The 21,610-nt window shown below is 37.4% G+C and overlaps 2 protein-coding genes across 2 annotated transcripts in view; one reads left to right on the top strand and one right to left on the bottom strand.

Moving 5' to 3' along the window:
- Window positions 1–5,788: 5,788 nt before the first annotated feature.
- LOC117333194 overlaps window positions 5,789–21,610 on the bottom strand; it is a 51,280-nt gene continuing 35,458 nt past the window's right edge. Inside the window, exons 23-24 of the mRNA XM_033892366.1 lie at window positions 6,867–6,914; window positions 5,789–5,845 (exon numbers count right to left, since the gene is read on the bottom strand). Coding sequence (XP_033748257.1) covers window positions 6,910–6,914 — 5 coding nt within the window. The 3' untranslated portion in view covers window positions 5,789–5,845; window positions 6,867–6,909. The remainder of the gene's footprint in view (window positions 5,846–6,866; window positions 6,915–21,610) is intronic.
- LOC117333199 (protein N-terminal glutamine amidohydrolase-like) lies at window positions 8,331–19,672 on the top strand. The gene is made up of 6 exons (XM_033892374.1): window positions 8,331–8,494; window positions 9,076–9,175; window positions 12,533–12,586; window positions 13,538–13,683; window positions 17,116–17,240; window positions 19,232–19,672. Exons 1-6 carry the CDS (start codon window positions 8,427–8,429, stop codon window positions 19,342–19,344), a joined length of 606 nt encoding a protein of 201 aa, XP_033748265.1. The 5' UTR covers window positions 8,331–8,426; the 3' UTR covers window positions 19,345–19,672.

Here is a 21,610-nt window from a genome sequence, read left to right on the forward strand (position 1 = left end):
TTTTACTGTTTTGCGTTTTATTTTGATCCTTAACAAGATCTCAAGGGCTTGACGGATTTGGCTGTACCAAGGCATCCTTTGTTAGTTTTCTGGATGATGATGGGCGATAGCGATGATATTTTTTCCCAGTCTCCTTCGCTGATATAAGGAGATACTTAGGGAAAGTCGTATCGGAAGTTGTGTTGTTTAGGTTATTCTCATTTTGGGGTTTTTTGGTTTATTTTAGACATGTTAAGTAGTTATGTGATTCATTACTCGTGCCCCCACCCTCCTCGGAGCCCAAACAAGGGGACACTGCTTGAGGCGCGGCTCTCCAGCGCCGACGTGTCAGGGTTACACAGAGTAATATACTCGAGAAAGAATATGATTTTGTTTGTGCGAAAATTGTTATTCTCTCTAGATATTAAATATCCCGGGCTCGGCGTGACCAGCCGATTGATAGTACAGGGTCCGTACTATCTCTCATCTATCTGGAGTCCGAAGCCAAAGTGGTGTGTTTTAACAACCAGGATAATCTTTCCCCAGATTACGAGATGCAACCCACGGCAAACAGGTTGGCTCAAAGCTGTTGGCAGAACACCAGTGTACCCAGTCTCGGGACGTGGACCCAGCTTTCATGGAGACTAAATGATAAATAAAGCACTGTATGTGTTTGTTTAAATTTTTTTTTATTTCAACATGAATTTGATCAACAAATATCTCCCACATCCTTCCACAATTCGTCAATAATGGCCTGAATAGTGACAAACTCAGACTCTCCTTGTTACACACTTACAAACCTTGGTATACAGACACCTTTAGTCAAAAATAGGAAATGAATTACCACTCTATTAAATGCACAGAAACACAGTATATTGGTGAAGCCAAAATATGGTAGTAATTAAGATAAACAGTCTATAGACTAATCTGGTAGTAACAGTCTACAGTACGGACTGGTAGTCCAGAGTCGGGACACTTTTCAGGAGTTACTGGGTAGTTTAAACAGTAATAACGTTTGATGACAAGTCTGTCATTAGGGGCACTTTTCTTGAGTTGCTGGGGAATTGAAATTTTCTACAGTTGACCTTTTTCCTCAGTTACTGGGTAGTTTAAACTGTCATAAAGTTTGGTGACATGTTTGGTGTCCAGGACAGGGTTTTAATAGTCTGCAATTTGGTGACAAGTCCGGAGTCATGAGCACTTTTCTTGATGCGCTGTTGGATGGGTTTAAATAGCCTACAATTTGGTGACAAGACTGGAGTCATGAGCACTTTTCTTGATGAGTTGCTGGATAGTTTCAATAGTCTACAATTTGGTGACAAGTCCGGAGTCAGGAGCACTTTTCTTGATGAGCTGTTGGATGGGTTTAAACTGTGGATGGTCTTTATCCCCTATAAACTGTAACAGGATTGCCTCACTGGTGGTCACAGTAGCACCACTGTGGCGGAATCGCTGAAATGCAACACACGTTCATCATAACTAAAAGTCAGGGGTTTCAAAGAGAGCTAAAGTATTAACTAGCTTGTTTATATGTATGCTAACAATATATGCAGGATTTCTATGGCTTCTGTAGGAGTAACATGGTCCAACATTGAAACTCCCCCTCCTTAATAGGAAGGGTCTAGCATTATTGTAAGTGTATAAATTTCACTTTGCCTTTTCTGTCAAGTGGATTGTGAAATTGGATATTGGCAGTCAGTTAATTTGGGTGGGCATTATCAACTCTTGGAACATATTGAGTATGCTATTCAAGTGATATTTTAAGCAAGCATAGTATATATGATAAAGTATATGGCATTATTGCTTTGGATGAAAAAGAATGGTTGGCCTTAGTTTTGTTGTTCTCATCACAGAAGTGTTTATTCCTAAATGCCTTAGGAAATTTTCCAGAAAGTTTGTTTGAGATCGAGAAACATTGTACCATGAAGCCTGACTTTACTGGCAATATCAATGTTAGCATGCCCTTAATTACTCTAATTACTCTGTACACAAGTAAAACAACTCCCATAAACACATTTCCATACAGGGTAGAACCTCACACATTTGAAATTATATACAGGTGACAAAATCACAAAAAAATGAGCTGACTAGAAATAAGCGTAGGAATAAAGTGCAGTGAAAATCATTGAATTATCTCCCTTCGTCCACAAAATTGACTGGAGATAAATCTATCATACCACGTCATACACATTACCTGCATGTCAACTCATTGATCAGCAAAATAAAATGAAAAATATATATCAGTCTAACAACATGTTATCATACATTGTATAAGTAATGTAACCCTATTAAATACTAGCTGCACTATATATGGACTTGGCTAGAGATAACCCCTTTATAGGAGTATAACCTGTCTTCAGCTTGATTACTTGAGCTTTAGACTAGCAATCTGGGAGGCCTTCGGTTTGATCCCTGGTAGTGGCATTGAAATGAATTTAATCTATCATGCTCTGTTACATTAAGATTAATGCATTTTTCATTTCTGTTATCAGACTTACTTCAAAGGCAAACAAACGGTCCATCTGATTCCTGGAGGAGGTGGCGTCGGCCACAACATGAACCTCTATGTCCCGCGATAGAAGGTCAATGACAGTCTGCTGGACACACACATGAGCCTAGGACAAAAACATATAGATATCAGTTCTCATCATGAATGTTCACTGCTGCACACACTGTTGCTGAGGATCACAGATTTGTTGGAGATCTCTATCTTCTCCATCTCGTCCATACTGATAATGACACAACTAACCTTCCATCTACATGTACTCCCTGTAAATTGTCATCTTTGAATAATTGTTTCAACATTTCCTCTTCCTTACTCTATAGTCTTACATGTATTCCATCTGGCTCCTGTCAACTGGAGTTTCTAATCTTCAAATCCCAGGCCCTTGTATATATTCAACTCTATATTCTGCCACCTCACCTGTATAGCTTATGTTATAGGTGTCATGACCCTTCCCCTGGGGTGCGTCAACTCTAAGTTTACCTCCTTCCCCTTCCCTTGGGGTGTGTCATCTCCCATATACCTTCCCCTTGGGGAGGTTTACCCCTCCCCTTTCGCTGTGGTGTATCATTTCCTATATACCCCCCTCCCCCTGAAAGGTTTACCTCCTTCCCCTTTCCCTATGGTGTATCAACTCCTATATACCCCCCTCCCCTTGGGGAGGTTTACCTCCTTCCCCTTTCCCTATGGTGTATCAACTCCTATGGTAGCACACCACAGTAAGACAGCCTGGCCATGGGCAATTTTTTTGTTAAGCAAATAACTCCTGTATTATGATATGCATAAAAAATGAAAAAATAAATGTACACTATAATTGGTATATTCAGTATGAAGTAGTACATACAGGCTTCACATTTATTAAAACAAAAATCAATAAATTGGTTCCGGATTTTAAATATCCGGATTTTCCGAACGTGTGTTTACACAGGAAATTTAGTTTTGCCTACAGCGCAAAATGGAAGCCCACAGAAAAGGTAAGATAGCGGAAAAACTTAATTTACAACATATGTCCAAACAAGATTAATTCTGTCTTTGGGATAGAGATATCTAATTTTAAATAGGTTTCAGAAAAAAAATTGTGTAGAGAATTGTGCCATTTTGGGTCAAATATCATAATATTTAGCAATTTTTGAGAATTTGTTAAGCTGTTACCATGGTATTCACAGCTCTAAAAATCACAGAAAATATCAGTTTACTTATCCTTCAGAGCTCTATTAAAATTGCAAATGTTGTACAGATTTCAAATATATATACTTTATTAGAGGTTATATGTAAGGTTAACTGGCAATGTTTACATATCTAAAACATGTGCCATATTTTTCAGAATTTGGCATTTTTACTGTACACTGCTACCTTATAAGGGCTGAAAAAAGTTATTTTTTGGAAATTGTGCTTAATTATGCTTGATTAAGCTTCATTTTAATTCATTATTGCTCACAAATGCATAAAAACAATCTAAAACTTGTTTATTAACTGGCTTGTCATATTAGAGGAATCAAGGGAGGTAACTCGCATATCTACCCATTTTAAGGGTGGGTTAATTAAGCATAATGTTAATGAGTCAGTGTAAATTGAAAAGATATTCTATGTTTTATAACAAACCCAATATAACTTATTGGGTATCTAACAAACCATATAGACTGAATTCTGGTTTGTTTTACCTGATTTATTACCCCGTATCCATGGAAACTATTACAGTAAGTGTTATTTTTTGAAATATTTGGTGAAACCATTATTTTCAGTTTATTTATACAATGGTAAGCATGTAATTTCAATTGATTGAGTGTACGGTTGACACAATATTGTCAATTATTGTCATTTCCTTCGGTAAAGCAGAAAAAATAGCATTTTCCGCATAAAATGGGATCAGCGGACACTTTCATATGATCATTGGTACATATCTGAATAACCGGGGTGGAAACAGATGATTGTGATGTCATGGGCATGACATTTTGAAATCTTGGATGTCATGTCATGATTTATCGGTTAGAATATTGCATGCGTTGCTAAGCTGAGGTTTGGAAAGGAATTTGGTTATTTATTATGACACCATTGAGTATTTATGACGTCATAGATACCATCTGATGACGTCATGGCAACTATGACGTCATATTACAAGGCTAAATTTGATAGTTGTATAGTATTTTTTGCTTGATTACATGCACAGAGACTCAAAGTACCACATTCAACTCAAAACACAACTTTATTCAAGAGATATACAGAATTATGGGAGTTTTCATCTTTAAAATTACCTCCCCTTATTACTGGATTGGGAGAAAAAGTTGTCAAAATACACCTCTCAGGGAAATCAGCAATACTCGGTGACTATTAAAGATACACAGTAACCGGATATGTCATTTTGTTCGTCGGAACATGTTGTAGACATTCATAGGGTTTTTAGTAAAATTAGAATTTGAAAAAGTGATGTATAAGGTAGCACACCACAGTAAGACAGCCTGGCCATGGGCAATTTTTTTGTTAAGCAAATAACTCCTGTATTATGATATGCATAAAAAATGAAAAAATAAATGTACACTATAATTGGTATATTCAGTATGAAGTAGTACATACAGGCTTCACATTTATTAAAACAAAAATCAATAAATTGGTTCCGGATTTTAAATATCCGGATTTTCCGAACGTGTGTTTACACAGGAAATTTAGTTTTGCCTACAGCGCAAAATGGAAGCCCACAGAAAAGGTAAGATAGCGGAAAAACTTAATTTACAACATATGTCCAAACAAGATTAATTCTGTCTTTGGGATAGAGATATCTAATTTTAAATAGGTTTCAGAAAAAAAATTGTGTAGAGAATTGTGCCATTTTGGGTCAAATATCATAATATTTAGCAATTTTTGAGAATTTGTTAAGCTGTTACCATGGTATTCACAGCTCTAAAAATCACAGAAAATATCAGTTTACTTATCCTTCAGAGCTCTATTAAAATTGCAAATGTTGTACAGATTTCAAATATATATACTTTATTAGAGGTTATATGTAAGGTTAACTGGCAATGTTTACATATCTAAAACATGTGCCATATTTTTCAGAATTTGGCATTTTTACTGTACACTGCTACCTATATACCCCCCTCCCCTTGGGGAGGTTTACCTCCTTCTCCTTCGCCCTGCAGTAATAAATACTTACACTTCTCCTATTGTATTTATACTTTATATCCTTGAACATTAGAAATGTCTTACCTCAATACCAAACAGGACAACATGCTGCACGTCACCTCCACACAGAGTCTTTAGCTTTTCCTCCACCTCTGGTAGCATCATGCTGAACTTTGTCTTATCAAACTTGCCGACGGCATGACTGATATCCAACTCTGCCACTGTGCTGCCTAGACCTTTTGGATACTGAACAATGAAGATGAAAATCCACTTTTACATTTGTATTAAATGATACAAAAGATCTCTCTCTCATTGAAGTACAGAAAAACTTTTTTTTTCAATATTGAAATTTTAGTTTGCACGAAGGGGAATATCATCTTTTCTACTACTGTTGAAGCCTTCCAAATTGGATAACTCTATTTCAAGCATAGTAGCAATGTTGGAAAAGAGGAACTAAACTTTAAGCAACAGAAGAACCTTCAATACCGCCTGTTGCCCTGTACATGTAATTATAATACTATTCTAAAAATTAAAAATCATCAAATACATATACAGTGCATTCCGCTTAATCGGGTTGCCTGTTTGCGGGGGCTTTTTACCCGATTAACCGACTTACCCGATAAGCCGAAATGCACGTCGCCATCTTGGATTTGGTCCGTAATGGTTGTCAGACTTGGGTCGATTTTGGATGAAAATATTTGCGTTATTATTGTTAATAAACGGTGTTTTTGTTTGTGCTTTTACTGATGTCAAATTGTCAGATTACTATTACTAATTGTATAAAAATGTGTGTATTAAAATTAAAAAACCTTAATGATTGTCTTATTCGCGGCACAGTACAATCGTAGCACCTCAAATCAGGGGGTCATACATCCCTATTTCATCCATGTGTTCCTAATTTGACATACGATCTAAGGACTCGCCGACAATTACAGCTAAAATCATTTATGTTTATCATAGAGACATTCTTATGTTCGCTTTGAAGTTTAAAATATTCCATATTATTTCCAAAGCACAGAGATCGGAGAAACCGAGTTTATTTAGGTCGTTTCCTGTGGTATAAATTTATACGAACTTGACACTGGGAGTCACTGATAAAACAACACGAAATCCAATGTAATGTTTTTTATTAACCAGTTCTAATCCTTACCTGAATAGGAATTATGAGCTAACGTCGGGCGTCTGTCCTTTTACTGCTCGCTACCGATTTTTAACTCATATGTAAATGTATATACATAAATGTAATTAAACTGAAAAGGCAACTCACTTGTTCAGTCACAATCACTGGAATATTTAAAAGCTTGGAGGCTTCAAGCTGAAAATAAATAATGTTATATAAGTTAAAATTGGAAATAGGGGGGAAATGGTACAATTCAGAGTGTAAACTGGTTGTTTTGTATTGTTATTTATCAGAATTGCTAGAAAAATGCAGGTGTCAGTGACACAGTTAAAAAGTGAGTTAGAATGATGAATTCTAGTAGTAAATATACATGTAATTGTAAAGGCCAATCTCATAACTGATAAAATGATAAACACATTCAATTACAACCTACTATATAGGCATATTTAAAGACATGTACGACAGGCAATAGGTAAGCACATGGTATACAAATTTATATAGAGTTACAAACTGGCTTTAAAATGCTATATATATACTAAACTGAGAGAAACATGGACACTGTATGTGTAGTAGGAGTGGAAAAATGCACGGCCAGACTGGAGTTAGAACCCGGGACCTCCGAACACTAGTCCGATGCTCTACCGATTGAGCTACCTGGTCGCCGATGATCAACCCGGTCCAGTTCCGCTACACTCTTCCCTCCCTTTTTTAAATCTTCGACCCCGAAGACTTCACAACTCACAAACCAGGTCCGGGTATCCCCTTGTCAAGTATTCACCTCACTTGAAACAAAGTTTGGTCACAGGCACCAAATGTAGTAGGAGTTGAAAAATGCACGGCCAGACCAGGGTTCGAACCTGGGACCTCCGAACACTAGCCGGGATGCTCTACAGATTGAGCTACCTGGTCGCCGATGATCGACCCTGGTTCAGTTCAGCTACATACATATGTATGTGCATTGACCTAGGTACATAACATCCGTGCAGTAGAAATCTAATTAATATTGGTAATGAGAAGTGTAATGACTCTGACGGTCAGTATATAGTACAGACACACGTGAGATGTTGACATTAGGTTTAGGGGGAATGTTTGGTAATTAATATTATAACCATGCCTTGGTCAGCTTGTTTAATCTCCAACATCAACATTTTAATTTTATTGCCGGTATTGTAACAACCAAGCACATATGGATCATGCACCTACAATCAAAACTCTCGCTTTTTGTCAGGTATTCCTTTTCTGGCGGAAATGCTTCAATTTGCTACTGTTTATATAGCTATATATAGATATTATAGTGGAATACCACTATAATAGTGAAATCAGGACTTGACTTCATGTTCCGTCCTGTTATATACATACAGTGCAATATTACGTTACAGTTTGGTCTTACCAGTCTTCCAGCGACTTCAACTATTTCTGAGAAATAAGCGATAGCTGGACGGAACCGTTCCTGTAAATCACAAGCAAAAATCACCGTTTTATCCAACGCAAGATTACCAAGACGCTTTTTGGAGGCCATTTTTACGGATAAATATTGATCACATGATCAACATGATCTTTCAACGCTTGATTTAAATACATGCACATCAAACATTCAGAAGACAGTACTCTTCCTGTATCTAGTCGAAGTCATGTTTGCGTTTCAAGCTCGGTCTAGGAAACGTTTGGAAACTAATGTAAATCACTTCGCTGTCCGTCTCAACAGTTATGGATAAAACCAAGATAGTTGATCTTATCCCTACTACAGATAAATGTACATACACTAGTTGTTATTGGTAAGTGAACCATCTTATTGAAGTGTTTTACAACAAAAAAGTATGCCTACTTTCGTTTTACATGTATGTTCTGCATGGATCCTTCGCATAATACAGTAAGCCTATCGTAGATAGGATTTAATAGGGCATATAATGGACGCAGGCACACAGTGCCTCTTTGTACATATCTTAAATAATACATATGATATTTGATAAACACTTCTGTTGATTGAATAGCTTAGACAGCCAGATGGTTAAATTTCAGTTCAAGATCGATGTTTCCAGGAATGAAAACCCCGATATTTTATAAGGTTTCAGAATGTATATGGATACTTAATTTGTAGTGTTGTGGTTGTTAATAACTGATGTCTTATATTACTCAAAATCCCGAAACTGAGCCCCTGTCGTTTCCAGTGATTGTCCAACATAATTTCAAAGCATTTGAAATGTATTCAGTTCAGCTGAAATTTACTGAATTCATTTCAAGCTGAATGGAAGTTATTTTAGTTATGTCTTGCTTGAGAAATTATTTAAGAAAATGTTAATAGACCCTATAAAGAATTTTTTTAATTTACTTTAATTTACTTGCATAACTATTACAGTGAAGAAAATGTGTGGAAACTCTGTGAGCATGTGAAGGAAAGAAATCCAGACAAGCTGTCTTACTGCTATTGTGTATTTATTTCAAATGACAACAAACAGGTAGTGTATAGTTATTTTTATTGAAAATAAAAAGTTATTAATGCGCTTCCAATACTGTTCACATTTTCGGCCACATTGATCATGACTTTAAGAGTCTTGTACAATTTGGTTGTGGGAGAGTTATTTACAGTGATTTTGCGATACATTTTTAAACGAACATTAATGTTTGTTTATTGCAATCAAGAACTAGACTGACAAATATAACCATATTTGGTAACCACATTCACCAAACGCCACCTACTTTCGGTTTCAATGAAATATGGCTGCCGCCATGGCTTACGCTTCAAATAATTTACTTGCAAAAATATCTTAGTTTTATTTAGTAGTTTTACTGAAATTGTTGATTTTGTTGAAATATATTCAGTAGATGTTTTCAACATCCATACGATTTGAGAAATGCATATAAATTAAACGCTAGCGAAATGTGAAGACTAAATGAACCTGAACTTTGCGAATCAACTCATAGCGTTAACGTTGCCACCCATTTCCAAATACCATTTTCCTTTGACGATAATGACCAATAAATCAAATACAAATGATAATTTCTTGTTGTTATGTTGTAAGGGAGGTAGCTGCAAGATTAAGGAGATCGAAAGTTAAATCAATTTGATTGGCCGATTCTTGCATGACTTTGGCATGGGGTTTATAATCGAAGTGACAGAAAACTACGGCAATATTCAGACTATATCAACATTTATGGATACGTGTGGTTGGCAGTTGTTGTGTTTAAAATGAACAATTATATAGCTTGTTTTTATTTTGCGGCAAAGACGATAATATACAAACAGACGATCGCTTTGGGTATTTACTGAAACGGACTTGGAAATACCGAAACAAAGAAAAATGGGGCTTAAATTGGCATTATTTTCAGAGAATGGACCCAAATATACGTTCTTCAATGCCCAACTGTATCATATGTAAAATATTAGGGGTTTATTTGACCGAGGAGTATTTTAAATTAATTTTTTAATCATTTGCGATGGAATGCTTCACAAATTTGCGTACAGTTATGGAATCTTATAACACCCCCAAAAATGTTCTCTCCACATAAACATGTTTTTTTTGTGCGATTACATTGCTGAACTGTGTGGTTCAGTATGATTGGATGATCAATATTGGAAAGGGACAATAAATAGGGAATGTGTTGTCCCATCGGATGGACTTCTGTAATCTTTGTGATCAGGTTTGAAGTTGAAAACAAAGCTTGAAGTTTTCTTTTCTTGAATTATTTGATGAAGATACAGTCCCTATCTGGTTGTTATCCTTTATCACATTATTTACAATAATTATATCAGGAGTATATCTTCTCTAATAAAGATTTATTAACATCAAATGATTCCTGAACAAAGGACTCTAAAGTTTTTACTTTGAAGTACTATACATGCTTGAGTACAGTTTCAATAGGATACGTACATTCCTAATTCAGACCTTGATAAGCAGCTCTAGTTTTGGTTTTCAGTAATTCTTTATACATGTTTCATCATATTAAGTTGAAATATGCGTAACTAACGATGGAACTAGCCTAAATTTAGTGCATATTAGAAGTTAGCATCAATAATTAAGGTCACAGAGTCCCAACTGTATTATAACTGATGATACCTTCCCGAAAAAAGAAGACATATTTGATTTGTATCCATCCAATATAGATCAACATACTTCCAATTTCATTTAGGACCTTACAGAAACATGTGTACAAATCATATCACAACAGCTCCAAACATTTCAAATTATTTGCAATTAATTCCTAATCAATATCAGTCAATTTATCAAATTAAACTTAGAAGATTACTGATTTTGCATTAAGCAATAATGTTACTTACAGTACTTTGATTATCTGAAGTCATAGGATCTATGATAAACATGTAAAAAATATATGCCAAGTTTCAGGGAAATGACTCTCAAGTTGAATCAATTAATAAAAAAAACAATTTTGTATTGTTTTGTTTTCACTCCTTTAATCATAATAAAAGATATATTGACAATTATTTTCTGCCAACTCAATATCATCATACCAACCAGAACTGTCGCCAGGATGGCTGACTAATACCCCCGCAATCTGCACAAGTCAATGGTGAATTGGAACTGTTAATTAGAGGCTAATTAAGATAACCTGTGCATGCCGATATTTCTGAAATTCAGAATGTCTGAAATATGTGTTGTTCGCAATAAATAGAATTCAGTCACCAGTTGCCATAGCAACCATAATTTTGAGAAAAAGAAAGTGGCATGCACATCTACACATGGTCCTCTATATTTGTGTGAAGTTTTATTTAAATCGGCCCATCGGTTTAGGAGGAGTTGTCCGGACAAATCTTAAAGTTATAGTTCTTAACTGCCCTGCAGGTAGGGCGTAAGAATTGTACCTGCTGCCCCATTGCATGATCGTAAGAGGCGACTAAATTTGGTATCTTATCTTTTTTTTTCTTTCTGAACAACTTTCTTCTTCCTAATGTCTCCCTTGACAATTCCTCACTTTTGGCCTTTAGTTGAGCGTTCGCCGCTGTGAGGAAGGCTTTGGGTTCTGTCCCCTGGCTGAGACATACCAGAGTCTTTAGAAATGGTAGTTGCAGCTCCTGCTTAGCGCTCAGCATACAAGGAGTGGGACGACTGGTTTGCCCATTGTCAGTATAATGTGACCGGGTGGGGTGTGCTGCTGGGTGTCTTCGGCAGTATGCTTCAGTGTGGTAGCACTATAAATCGGCAAAAGTTCTGGCCTATCACAAGGAGACTTAACACGAACATACCACAGCCTCCCAAAACACACATACACATACATACAGTATGAGGGGCCGCGGTGGCCAAGTGGTGAAGGTGTCCCGACACTTTATCACTAGCCCTCCACTTCTGGGTTGCGAGTTCGAAACCTACGTGTGGCAGTTGCCAGGTACTGACCGTAGGCCTGTGGTTTTTCTCCGGGTACTCCGGCTCTCCTCCACCCCCAAACCTGGCACGTCCTTAAATGACCCTGGCTGTTAATAGGACGTTAAACCAAATAAACCAAATAAACCAAATCCAGTAAACCTCCCTAACTTTGTGCGGGGGTATAATAATGGGTACCTACCAATTTTCATCGGATATTATATAATTTTAAAAATATAAATTAACACATACATCAGGATCTTAGATACATGTATTTTCTTAGTATTTTAATTATTTACTCATAGTTGGAATAAATGTTTTTTAATTATAAAACAAAATTGATGGGAAATGATTCAATGAAATTATTACTGTTTTCTGTATGAAAGCCATAGAAAATAAGTTCACTGGATAAAAACATTATTTTATTTAAACAACTCTGATATCACAGTGTAATTCCACCACTATAACATAATTCTGTCAAATTCTCTATTTCCATAGATACCACTCTGGTACCAGAAATCTAGCTCTGCACTTGATGGAGTTGTAGTTTGGGTAAGTATAAAGATATTCTCCTCTATGCTTTACTATGTAAATTTATCTCTAAGTAGAAGTACTATCTACATTCGATTGTTATGTAAAAGAGAAAATAATGTTAATCTCATAATCTATTTTTATTGTAATACTGTAGTAGTCTATAGTAAATGTGATTTTCCAGCCCTTTTTTTGTAATTGAATTAGATTTCCTTAATTAAAATAGAGGGAAGGATAATTAGTCTCCCATGGGTGGTACTTGCGGTCTGTTTTAAAGGTTTAATCTGTCTGTGTATTGAAATATGTGACATCTATCTTTCACTTAAGTTTCTCATACTCTTTAATTACGTTTGCCCAAAGTTTGTGCATATAACCTTCTTGGTCAGATTGACATGTGCCATTCATTTACAGAGTTACTGCCCTTTCAAGATTTTCATAGCAATGTTTGTCTAGAGATGACAGAGAAACAAAACTTGATGAAAAGTTTGTTTAACCATGTGATGTTTGTAGGAGTACCATGTGATATTTGTAGGAGTACCATGTGATGTGTGTAGGAGTACCATGTGATGTTTGTAGGAGTACCATGTGATGTGTGTAGGAGTACCATGTGATGTGTGTAGGAGTACCATGTGATGTTTGTAGGAGTACCATGTGATATTTGTAGGAGTACCATGTGATATTTGTAGTAGTACCATGTGATGTGTGTAGGAGTACCATGTGATGTGTGTAGGAGTACCATGTGATGTGTGTAGGAGTACCATGTGATGTGTGTAGGAGTACCGTGTGATATTTGTAGGAGTACCATGTGATATTTGTAGTAGTACCATGTGATGTGTGTAGGAGTACCATGTGATGTGTGTAGGAGTACCATGTGATGTGTGTAGGAGTACCATGTGATGTGTGTAGGAGTACCGTGTGATATTTGTAGGAGTACCATGTGATATTTGTAGGACTACCATTTGATATTTGTAGGACTACCATGTGATATTTATATACAATGAGGATGATATTTCCCTGGTTTTTGACCTTGATACAAAGCTGCCGTTTCCTTGTGATTTCACTGAGTATGCTGCCAAAGGGATCAGACCAAATATTACTGTGAAAAAACAGTATCACAGGTAGGTCATGTTAAATCAGCTGATAATAGGTAACTGTAGTAACCGGTACCACAGTTAGGTCAATGTAGTGACCGGTACCACAGTTAGGTCAATGTAGTAACCGGTACCACAGTTAGGTCAATGTAGTAACTGATACCACAGTTAGGTCAATGTAGTAACTGGTACCACAGTTAGGTAACTGTAGTAACTGATACCACAGTTAGGTCAATGTAGTAACTGATACCACAGTTAGGTCATTGTAGTAACCGGTACCACAGTTAGGTCAATGTAGTAACTAGTACCACAGTTAGGTCAATGTAGTAACCGTTACCACAGTTAGGTCAATGTAGTAACCGGTACCACAGTTAGGTCAGTGTAGTAACTAGTACCACAGTTAGGTCAATGTAGTAACTAGTACCACAGTTAGGTCAATGTAGTAACCGGTACCACAGTTAGGTAAATGTAGTAACTAGTACCACAGTTAGGTCAATGTAGTAATCGTTACCACAGTTAGGTCAACGTAGTAACTGGTACCACAGTTAGGTTAATGTAGTAACCGTTACCACAGTTAGGTAACTGTAGTAACTAGTACCACAGTTAGGTAACTGTAGTAACCATTACCACAGTTAGGTCATTTTAGTAACCGTTACCACAGTTAGGTTAATGTAGTAACTTGTACCACAGTTAGGTCATTGTAGTAACTGGTACCAAAGTTAGGTAACTGTAGTAACCATTACCAAAGTAAGGTCAATGTACATTAGTAACTTGTACCACAGTTAGGTAAATATAGTAACCGGTACCACAGTTAGGTCAATGTAGAAACCGGTATCACACTTAGGTCAATGTCATAACTGGTACCACAGTTAGGTCAATGTAGTAAGTGGTACCACAGTTAGGTAACTGTAGTAACCGGTACCACAGTTAGGTCAATGTAGTAACTGATACCACAGTTAGGTCAATGTAGTAACTGATACCACAGTTAGGTCAATGAAGTAACTGGTACCACAGTTAGGTAACTGTAGTAACTGATACCACAGTTAGGTCAATGTAGTAACTGATACCACAGTTAGGTCAATGTAGTAACTGATACCACAGTTAGGTAACTGTAGTAACTGATACCACAGTTAGGTCAATGTAGTAACTGATACCACAGTTAGGTCAATGTAGTAACCGGTACCACAGTTAGGTAAATATAGTAACTAGTACCACAGTTAGGTCAATGTAGTAACTGATACCACAGTTAGGTCAATGTAGTAACCGGTACCACAGTTAGGTAAATATAGTAACTAGTACCACAGTTAGGTCAATGTAGTAACTGATACCACAGTTGGGTCAATGTAGTAACCGGTACCACAGTTAGGTAACTGTAGTAATCGGTACCACAGTTAGGTCAATGTAGTAACCGGTACCACAGTTAGGTAAATGTAGTAACTGGTACCACAGTTAGGTCAATGTAGTAACCGTTACCACAGTTAGGTCAACGTAGTAACTGGTACCACAGTTAGGTCAATGTAGTAACCGGTACCACAGTTAGGTCAATGTAGTAACTAGTACCACAGTTAGGTCAATGTAGTAACCGGTACCACAGTTAGGTAAATGTAGTAACTGGTACCACAGTTAGGTCAATGTAGTAACCGTTACCACAGTTAGGTCAACGTAGTAACTGGTACCACAGTTAGGTCAATGTAGTAACTGATACCATAGTTAGGTCAATGTAGTAACTGGTACCATAGTTAGGTAACTGTAGTAACTGATACCACAGTTAGGTAACTGTAGTAACTGATACCACAGTTAGGTCAATGTAGTAACTGATACCACAGTTAGGTCAATGTAGTAACTGATACCACAGTTAGGTCAATGTAGTAACTGATACCACAGTTAGGTAACTGTAGTAATCGGTACCACAGTTAGGTCAATGTAGTAACCGGTACCACAGTTAGGTAAATGTAGTAACTGGTACCACAGTTAGGTCAATGTAGTAACCGTTACCACAGTTAGGTCAACGTAGTAACTGGTACCACAGTTAGGTCAATGTAGTAACCGGTACCACAGTTAGGTCAATGTAGTAACTAGTACCACAGTTAGGTCAATGTAGTAACCGGTACCACAGTTAGGTAAATGTAGTAACTGGTACCACAGTTAGGTCAATGTAGTAACCGTTACCACAGTTAGGTCAACGTAGTAACTGGTACCACAGTTAGGTCAATGTAGTAACTGATACCATAGTTAGGTCAATGTAGTAACTGGTACCATAGTTAGGTAACTGTAGTAACTGATACCACAGTTAGGTAACTGTAGTAACTGATACCACAGTTAGGTCAATGTAGTAACTGATACCACAGTTAGGTCAATGTAGTAACTGATACCACAGTTAGGTCAATGTAGTAACTGATACCACAGTTAGGTAACTGTAGTAACTGATACCACAGTTAGGTCAATGTAGTAACCGGTACCACAGTTAGGTCAATGTAGTAACTGATACCACAGATAGGTCAATGTAGTAACTGGTACCACAGTTAGGTAACTGTAGTAACTGATACCACAGTTAGGTCAATGTAGTAACTGGTACCACAGTTAGGTAACTGTAGTAACTGATACCACAGTTAGGTCAATGTAGTAACTGATACCACAGTTAGGTCAATGTAGTAACCGATACCACAGTTAGGTCAATGTAGTAACTGATACCACAGTTAGGTCAATGTAGTAACTGATACCACAGTTAGGTCAATGTAGTAACTGATACCACAGTTACATATTTGTAGGTCAATGTAGTAACTGATACCACAGTTAGGTCAATGTAGTAACTGATACCACAGTTAGGTCAATGTAGTAACTGGTACCACAGTTAGGTCAATGAAGTAACTGGTACCACAGTTAGGTCAATGTAGTAACCGTTACCACAGTTAGGTAACTGTAGTAACCGTTACCACAGTTAGGTCAATGTAGTAACCGGTCCCACAGTTAGGTAACTGTAGTAACCGTTACCACAGTTAGGTCAATGTATTAACCGGTCCCACAGTTAGGTAACTGTAGTAACCGGTACCATAGTTAGGTAACTGTAGTAATCGGTACCACAGTTAGGTCACTGTAGTAACCAGTACCACAGTTGGGTCAATGTAGTAACTAGTACCAAGGTAAGTAGATGTTAATCAGACAGCATTACATATAACACAGGCCATATAAGGCCTACGGTATTGTTAAATGTCATAGGGCTAATATTTCATGGTTTTCCCAGTTAAAAGTATTAACGAGTTGTAAAAAATACTGATCATCATTGAATATGTTTCAAGGTGTGTGATAATATAATACTATATAGCACATCCTGTTAAACGTTTACTACAATCTATAAACACTCTCTGTCACAGCCACCAGACAGTTTTATTAACGTTGATGTGATTAAGTGTAATGATACTCAACCAAAGGGAAACGTCTCATACTAAATAATTGTTTCAGGAAGTTTAGAGTGATACCTGGGTTAGAGTTCTTATCTACGTTTGCCTCAGACAGATCACACATGATGGATGCTAACAAACATTGGCTAAGTGAGCCACCATCGTACCCCTGTCTACAGACCTCAGGTAGGTCACCCATCGTACCCCTGTCTACAGACCTCAGGTAGGTTACTTCTCGTACCCCTGTCTACAGACCTCAGGTAGGTTACCCATTACACTGTCACCATCGTACCCCTGTCTACAAACCTCAGGTAGGTTACCCATTACACTGTCACCATCGTACCCCTGTCTACAGACCTCAGGTAGGTTACCCATTGTACCCCTGTCTACAGACCTCAGGTAAGTTACCCATTGTCCCCTGTCTACAGACCTCAGGTAGGTTACCCATCGTACCCCTGTCTACAGACTTCAGGTATGTTACCCATTGTACCCCTGTCTACAGACCTCAGGTAGGTTACCCATCATACCCCTGTCTACAGACCTCAGGTAGGTTACTTCTCGTACCCCTGTCTACAGACCTCAGGTAGGTTACCCATTACACTGTCACCATCGTACCCCTGTCTACAAACCTCAGGTAGGTTACCCATTACACTGTCACCATCGTACCCCTGTCTACAGACCTCAGGTAGGTTACCCATTGTACCCCTGTCTACAGACCTCAGGTAAGTTACCCATTGTTCCCTGTCTACAGACCTCAGGTAGGTTACCCATCGTACCCCTGTCTACAGACTTCAGGTATGTTACCCATTGTACCCCTGTCTACAGACCTCAGGTAGGTTACCCATCATACCCCTGTCTACAGACCTCAGGTAGGTTACCCATCGTACCCCTGTCTACAGACCTAAGGTATGTTACCCATCGTACCCCTGTCTACAGACCTCAGGTAGGTTACCCATCATACCCCTGTCTACAGACCTCAGGTAGGTTACCCATCGTACCCCTGTCTACAGACCTCAGGTAGGTTACCCATCGTACCCCTGTCTACAGACCTCAGGTAGGTTACCCATCGTACCCCTGTCTACAGACCTCAGGTAGGTTACCCATCGTACCCCTGTCTACAGACCTCAGGTAGGTTACCCATCGTACCCCTGTCTACAGAACTGAGGTAGGTTACCCATTGTACCCCTGTCTACAGACCTGAGGTAGGTTACCCATCATACCCCTGTCTACAGACCTCAGGTAGGTTACCCATTACACTGTCACCATCGTACCCCTGTCTACAGACCTCAGGTAGGTTACCCATTGTACCCCTGTCTACAGACCTAAGGTAGGTTACCCATTACACTGTCACCATCGTACCCCTGTCTACAGACCTAAGGTAGGTTTCCCATCGTACCCCTGTCTACAGACCTCAGGTAGGTTACCCATTGTACCCCTGTCTACAGACCTGAGGTAGGTTACCCATCATACCCCTGTCTACAGACCTGAGGTAGGTTACCCATCATACTCCTGTCTACAGACCTGAGGTAGGTTACCCATTGTACCCCTGTCTACAGACCTCAGGTAGGTTACCCATCGTACCCCTGTCTACAGACCTCAGGTAGGTTACCCATCATACCCCTGTCTACAGACCTCAGGTAGGTTACCCATCGTACCCCTGTCTACAGACCTCAGGTAGGTTACCCATCATACCCCTGTCTACAGACCTCAGGTAGGTTACCCATTACACTGTCACCATCGTACCCCTGTCTACAGACCTCAGGTAGGTTACCCATCGTACCCCTGTCTACAGACCTCAGGTAGGTTACCCATCGTACCCCTGTCTTCAGACCTCAGGTAGGTTACCCATTGTACCCCTGTCTACAGACCTCAGGTAGGTTACCCATTACACTGTCACCGCCATTATACTTAAAAAAGACATGAGTATCACCTTTAACTAGATAGGAATTTACCATTGGATACAGAATATTTAAATGACTGAAATAAATGGTGTCATTCAAAATGGAAAGTCTATCAGTTTGAATCAATGTGGTAGTGTTTTGATATACAATGTTAATGTATATGTATTCATACAATGTTGACAAACTAAATCAATAGCACAAAATCACAACACACAATGAAAAAAAAGTATCTGTTTTATTGTTTTGTATTGTTTTTGTTAATCACTAATATTTCAGATTCCACAAACAACATACACAATTTCATATCTATGGACCCAGCTGTTGGGGTAGGGGTTGTGCTGAACTTTGAAGGACTTGTAGAAAAATTCTCTGTAAAACCAAAGAACTGACATTGGCCTTGACGATGTTTCGTGATTTGAAGAGGATATAAAGGATTCTGGGTCACATTGAAACTGATAAGGATCTCAATACTTAAGTTTTAGGATGCAGCAGTTGATTATTTTAATGAATTAAATACTAGTATATATTTATTTTTTATTTCATAATAAGTAGTTATTTTTACATAAAGCTATTTTCAAGAATGGAGTATTTGTGCATTTACATGTATAATGTATGGTTGTTGTTTGACTTTTTGTTTTTACATTATTTTACTAACAGTAGAATATAGTATTTGCATATACATATGTTAACAATTGAATAAAGCATTACCATATGTAACACTGGAATACAGTATTATCCTATACCAACACTGGAATACAGTATTATCTTATACCAATACTGGAATACAGTATTATCTTATACCAACACTGGAATACAGTATTATCCTGTACCAACACTGGAATATAGTATTATCTGATACCAACACTGGAATACAGTATTATCCTATACCAACACTGGAATACAGTATTATCCTATACCAACACTGGAATACAGTATTATCCTATACCAACACTGGAATACAGTATTATCCTATACCAACACTGGAATACAGTATTATCCTATACCAACAACACTGGAATACAGTATTATCCTATACCAACACTGGAATACAGTATTATCTTATACCAATACTGGAATACAGTATTATCTTATACCAACACTGGAATACAGTATTATCCTGTACCAACACTGGAATATAGTATTATCTGATACCAACACTGGAATACAGTATTATCCGATACCAACACTGGAATACAGTATTACCCTATACCAACACTGGAATACAGTATTATCCTATACCAACACTGGAATACAGTATTATCCTATACCTACACTGGAATACAGTATTATCCTATACCAACACTGGAATACAGTATTATCCGATACCAGCACTGGAATACAGTATTATCCGATACCAACACTGGAATACAGTATTATCCTATACCAACACTGGAATACAGTATTATCTTATACCAACACTGGAAACCCCTGGCTTGCCGAGAGTTTTACCTCATTTTCTGATCCAGAGGGTGGAATATCCTTATCCTACATACACAAATATCACTACCACATTTCTGGCAAAAGTGTCACTTGGCCATCCATTTTCTTCATTTTGAAAATTTCTTTATTTGACGTTTTGTCTAAAAATTCTTATGATATTCTAAATTTAGCAAACTTACAAGTTTGCACACCATTCCTTTCATGGTTAAGTGATGAACAAATGAATAATTCACAGATAAAAATTGCCGTAACTTTACCGCCTCATATTGCGATCGAGAACTATGAATGGAATTCCAATGACAGTCATGACAGTCATGACGTCATGCAGTGACGTAGTATTTTAAAACAAAAGTGACTGGGCAATAAAAAGTACAGTGTGTTGCGTAAATGATCAAATATGTCGAGGTGCAAATCAAAATCGTTGATTTTTCAAAGTATTGTTGATACAACTTCTTTTCTTTGGATGTTGACAATTTGATTATGGCCACGTCAAAAGTCGGTCAAGTTACGTCAATTTTTGTCGGGGAATTATTAATTCGTTAATCACTTAACCATAAAAGTAATGAAATTTGTGTGCAAACTAACAAATTGCCAGAAAATTTGCTATGATCTTTCAGAATATCATAAGTATTTTTGGTAAAAACGTCAAATAAAGAATTTTCTTTTTTTAAATGAAGAAAATGGATGGCTGAGAGACACTTTTGTAAGAAATTTTATAATGATATGAGAGAAATAATTTTCTTTAATAATTTAAATTAATAATTTTTTTTAATGGCTAAGAATATGCTATCGACCGTTTTTGACGCAAAGACGGTTTTCTGATTTTTCTGTGATAAGAGAATTTTTGACTGATGACATAATTATGTAATGATTGCGAAAATATGAATCTTTATTTATGTGATCACTTACATAGAAATAATTTATTTTTACTTTTTAGCTTAACTTGAAGAATCAAGTGGGGTCTTAGACCTATTACTGCTTTCTTTTCTTTTCTTTTTTCGAAACGGAAAAACACGTTATATGGGAACAACTGAGAAAGTACAAAAATACATTGGTATTACATTGTGTGGTTTTGTTGTTTGTCAACAATAACCATATTGATTGAATTCCCAGTATGCTGATGACACTTTTCTTACTATAGATGGCTCGGAAAGGTCATTATCTGAATCAGTTACTGAATTGAATATATTTGCAAGAAGTTATGGTTTTGAAGAC

This window comes from Pecten maximus, chromosome 8, assembly GCF_902652985.1.
Source record: "Pecten maximus chromosome 8, xPecMax1.1, whole genome shotgun sequence".
Classification (NCBI taxonomy): domain Eukaryota; kingdom Metazoa; phylum Mollusca; class Bivalvia; order Pectinida; family Pectinidae; genus Pecten; species Pecten maximus.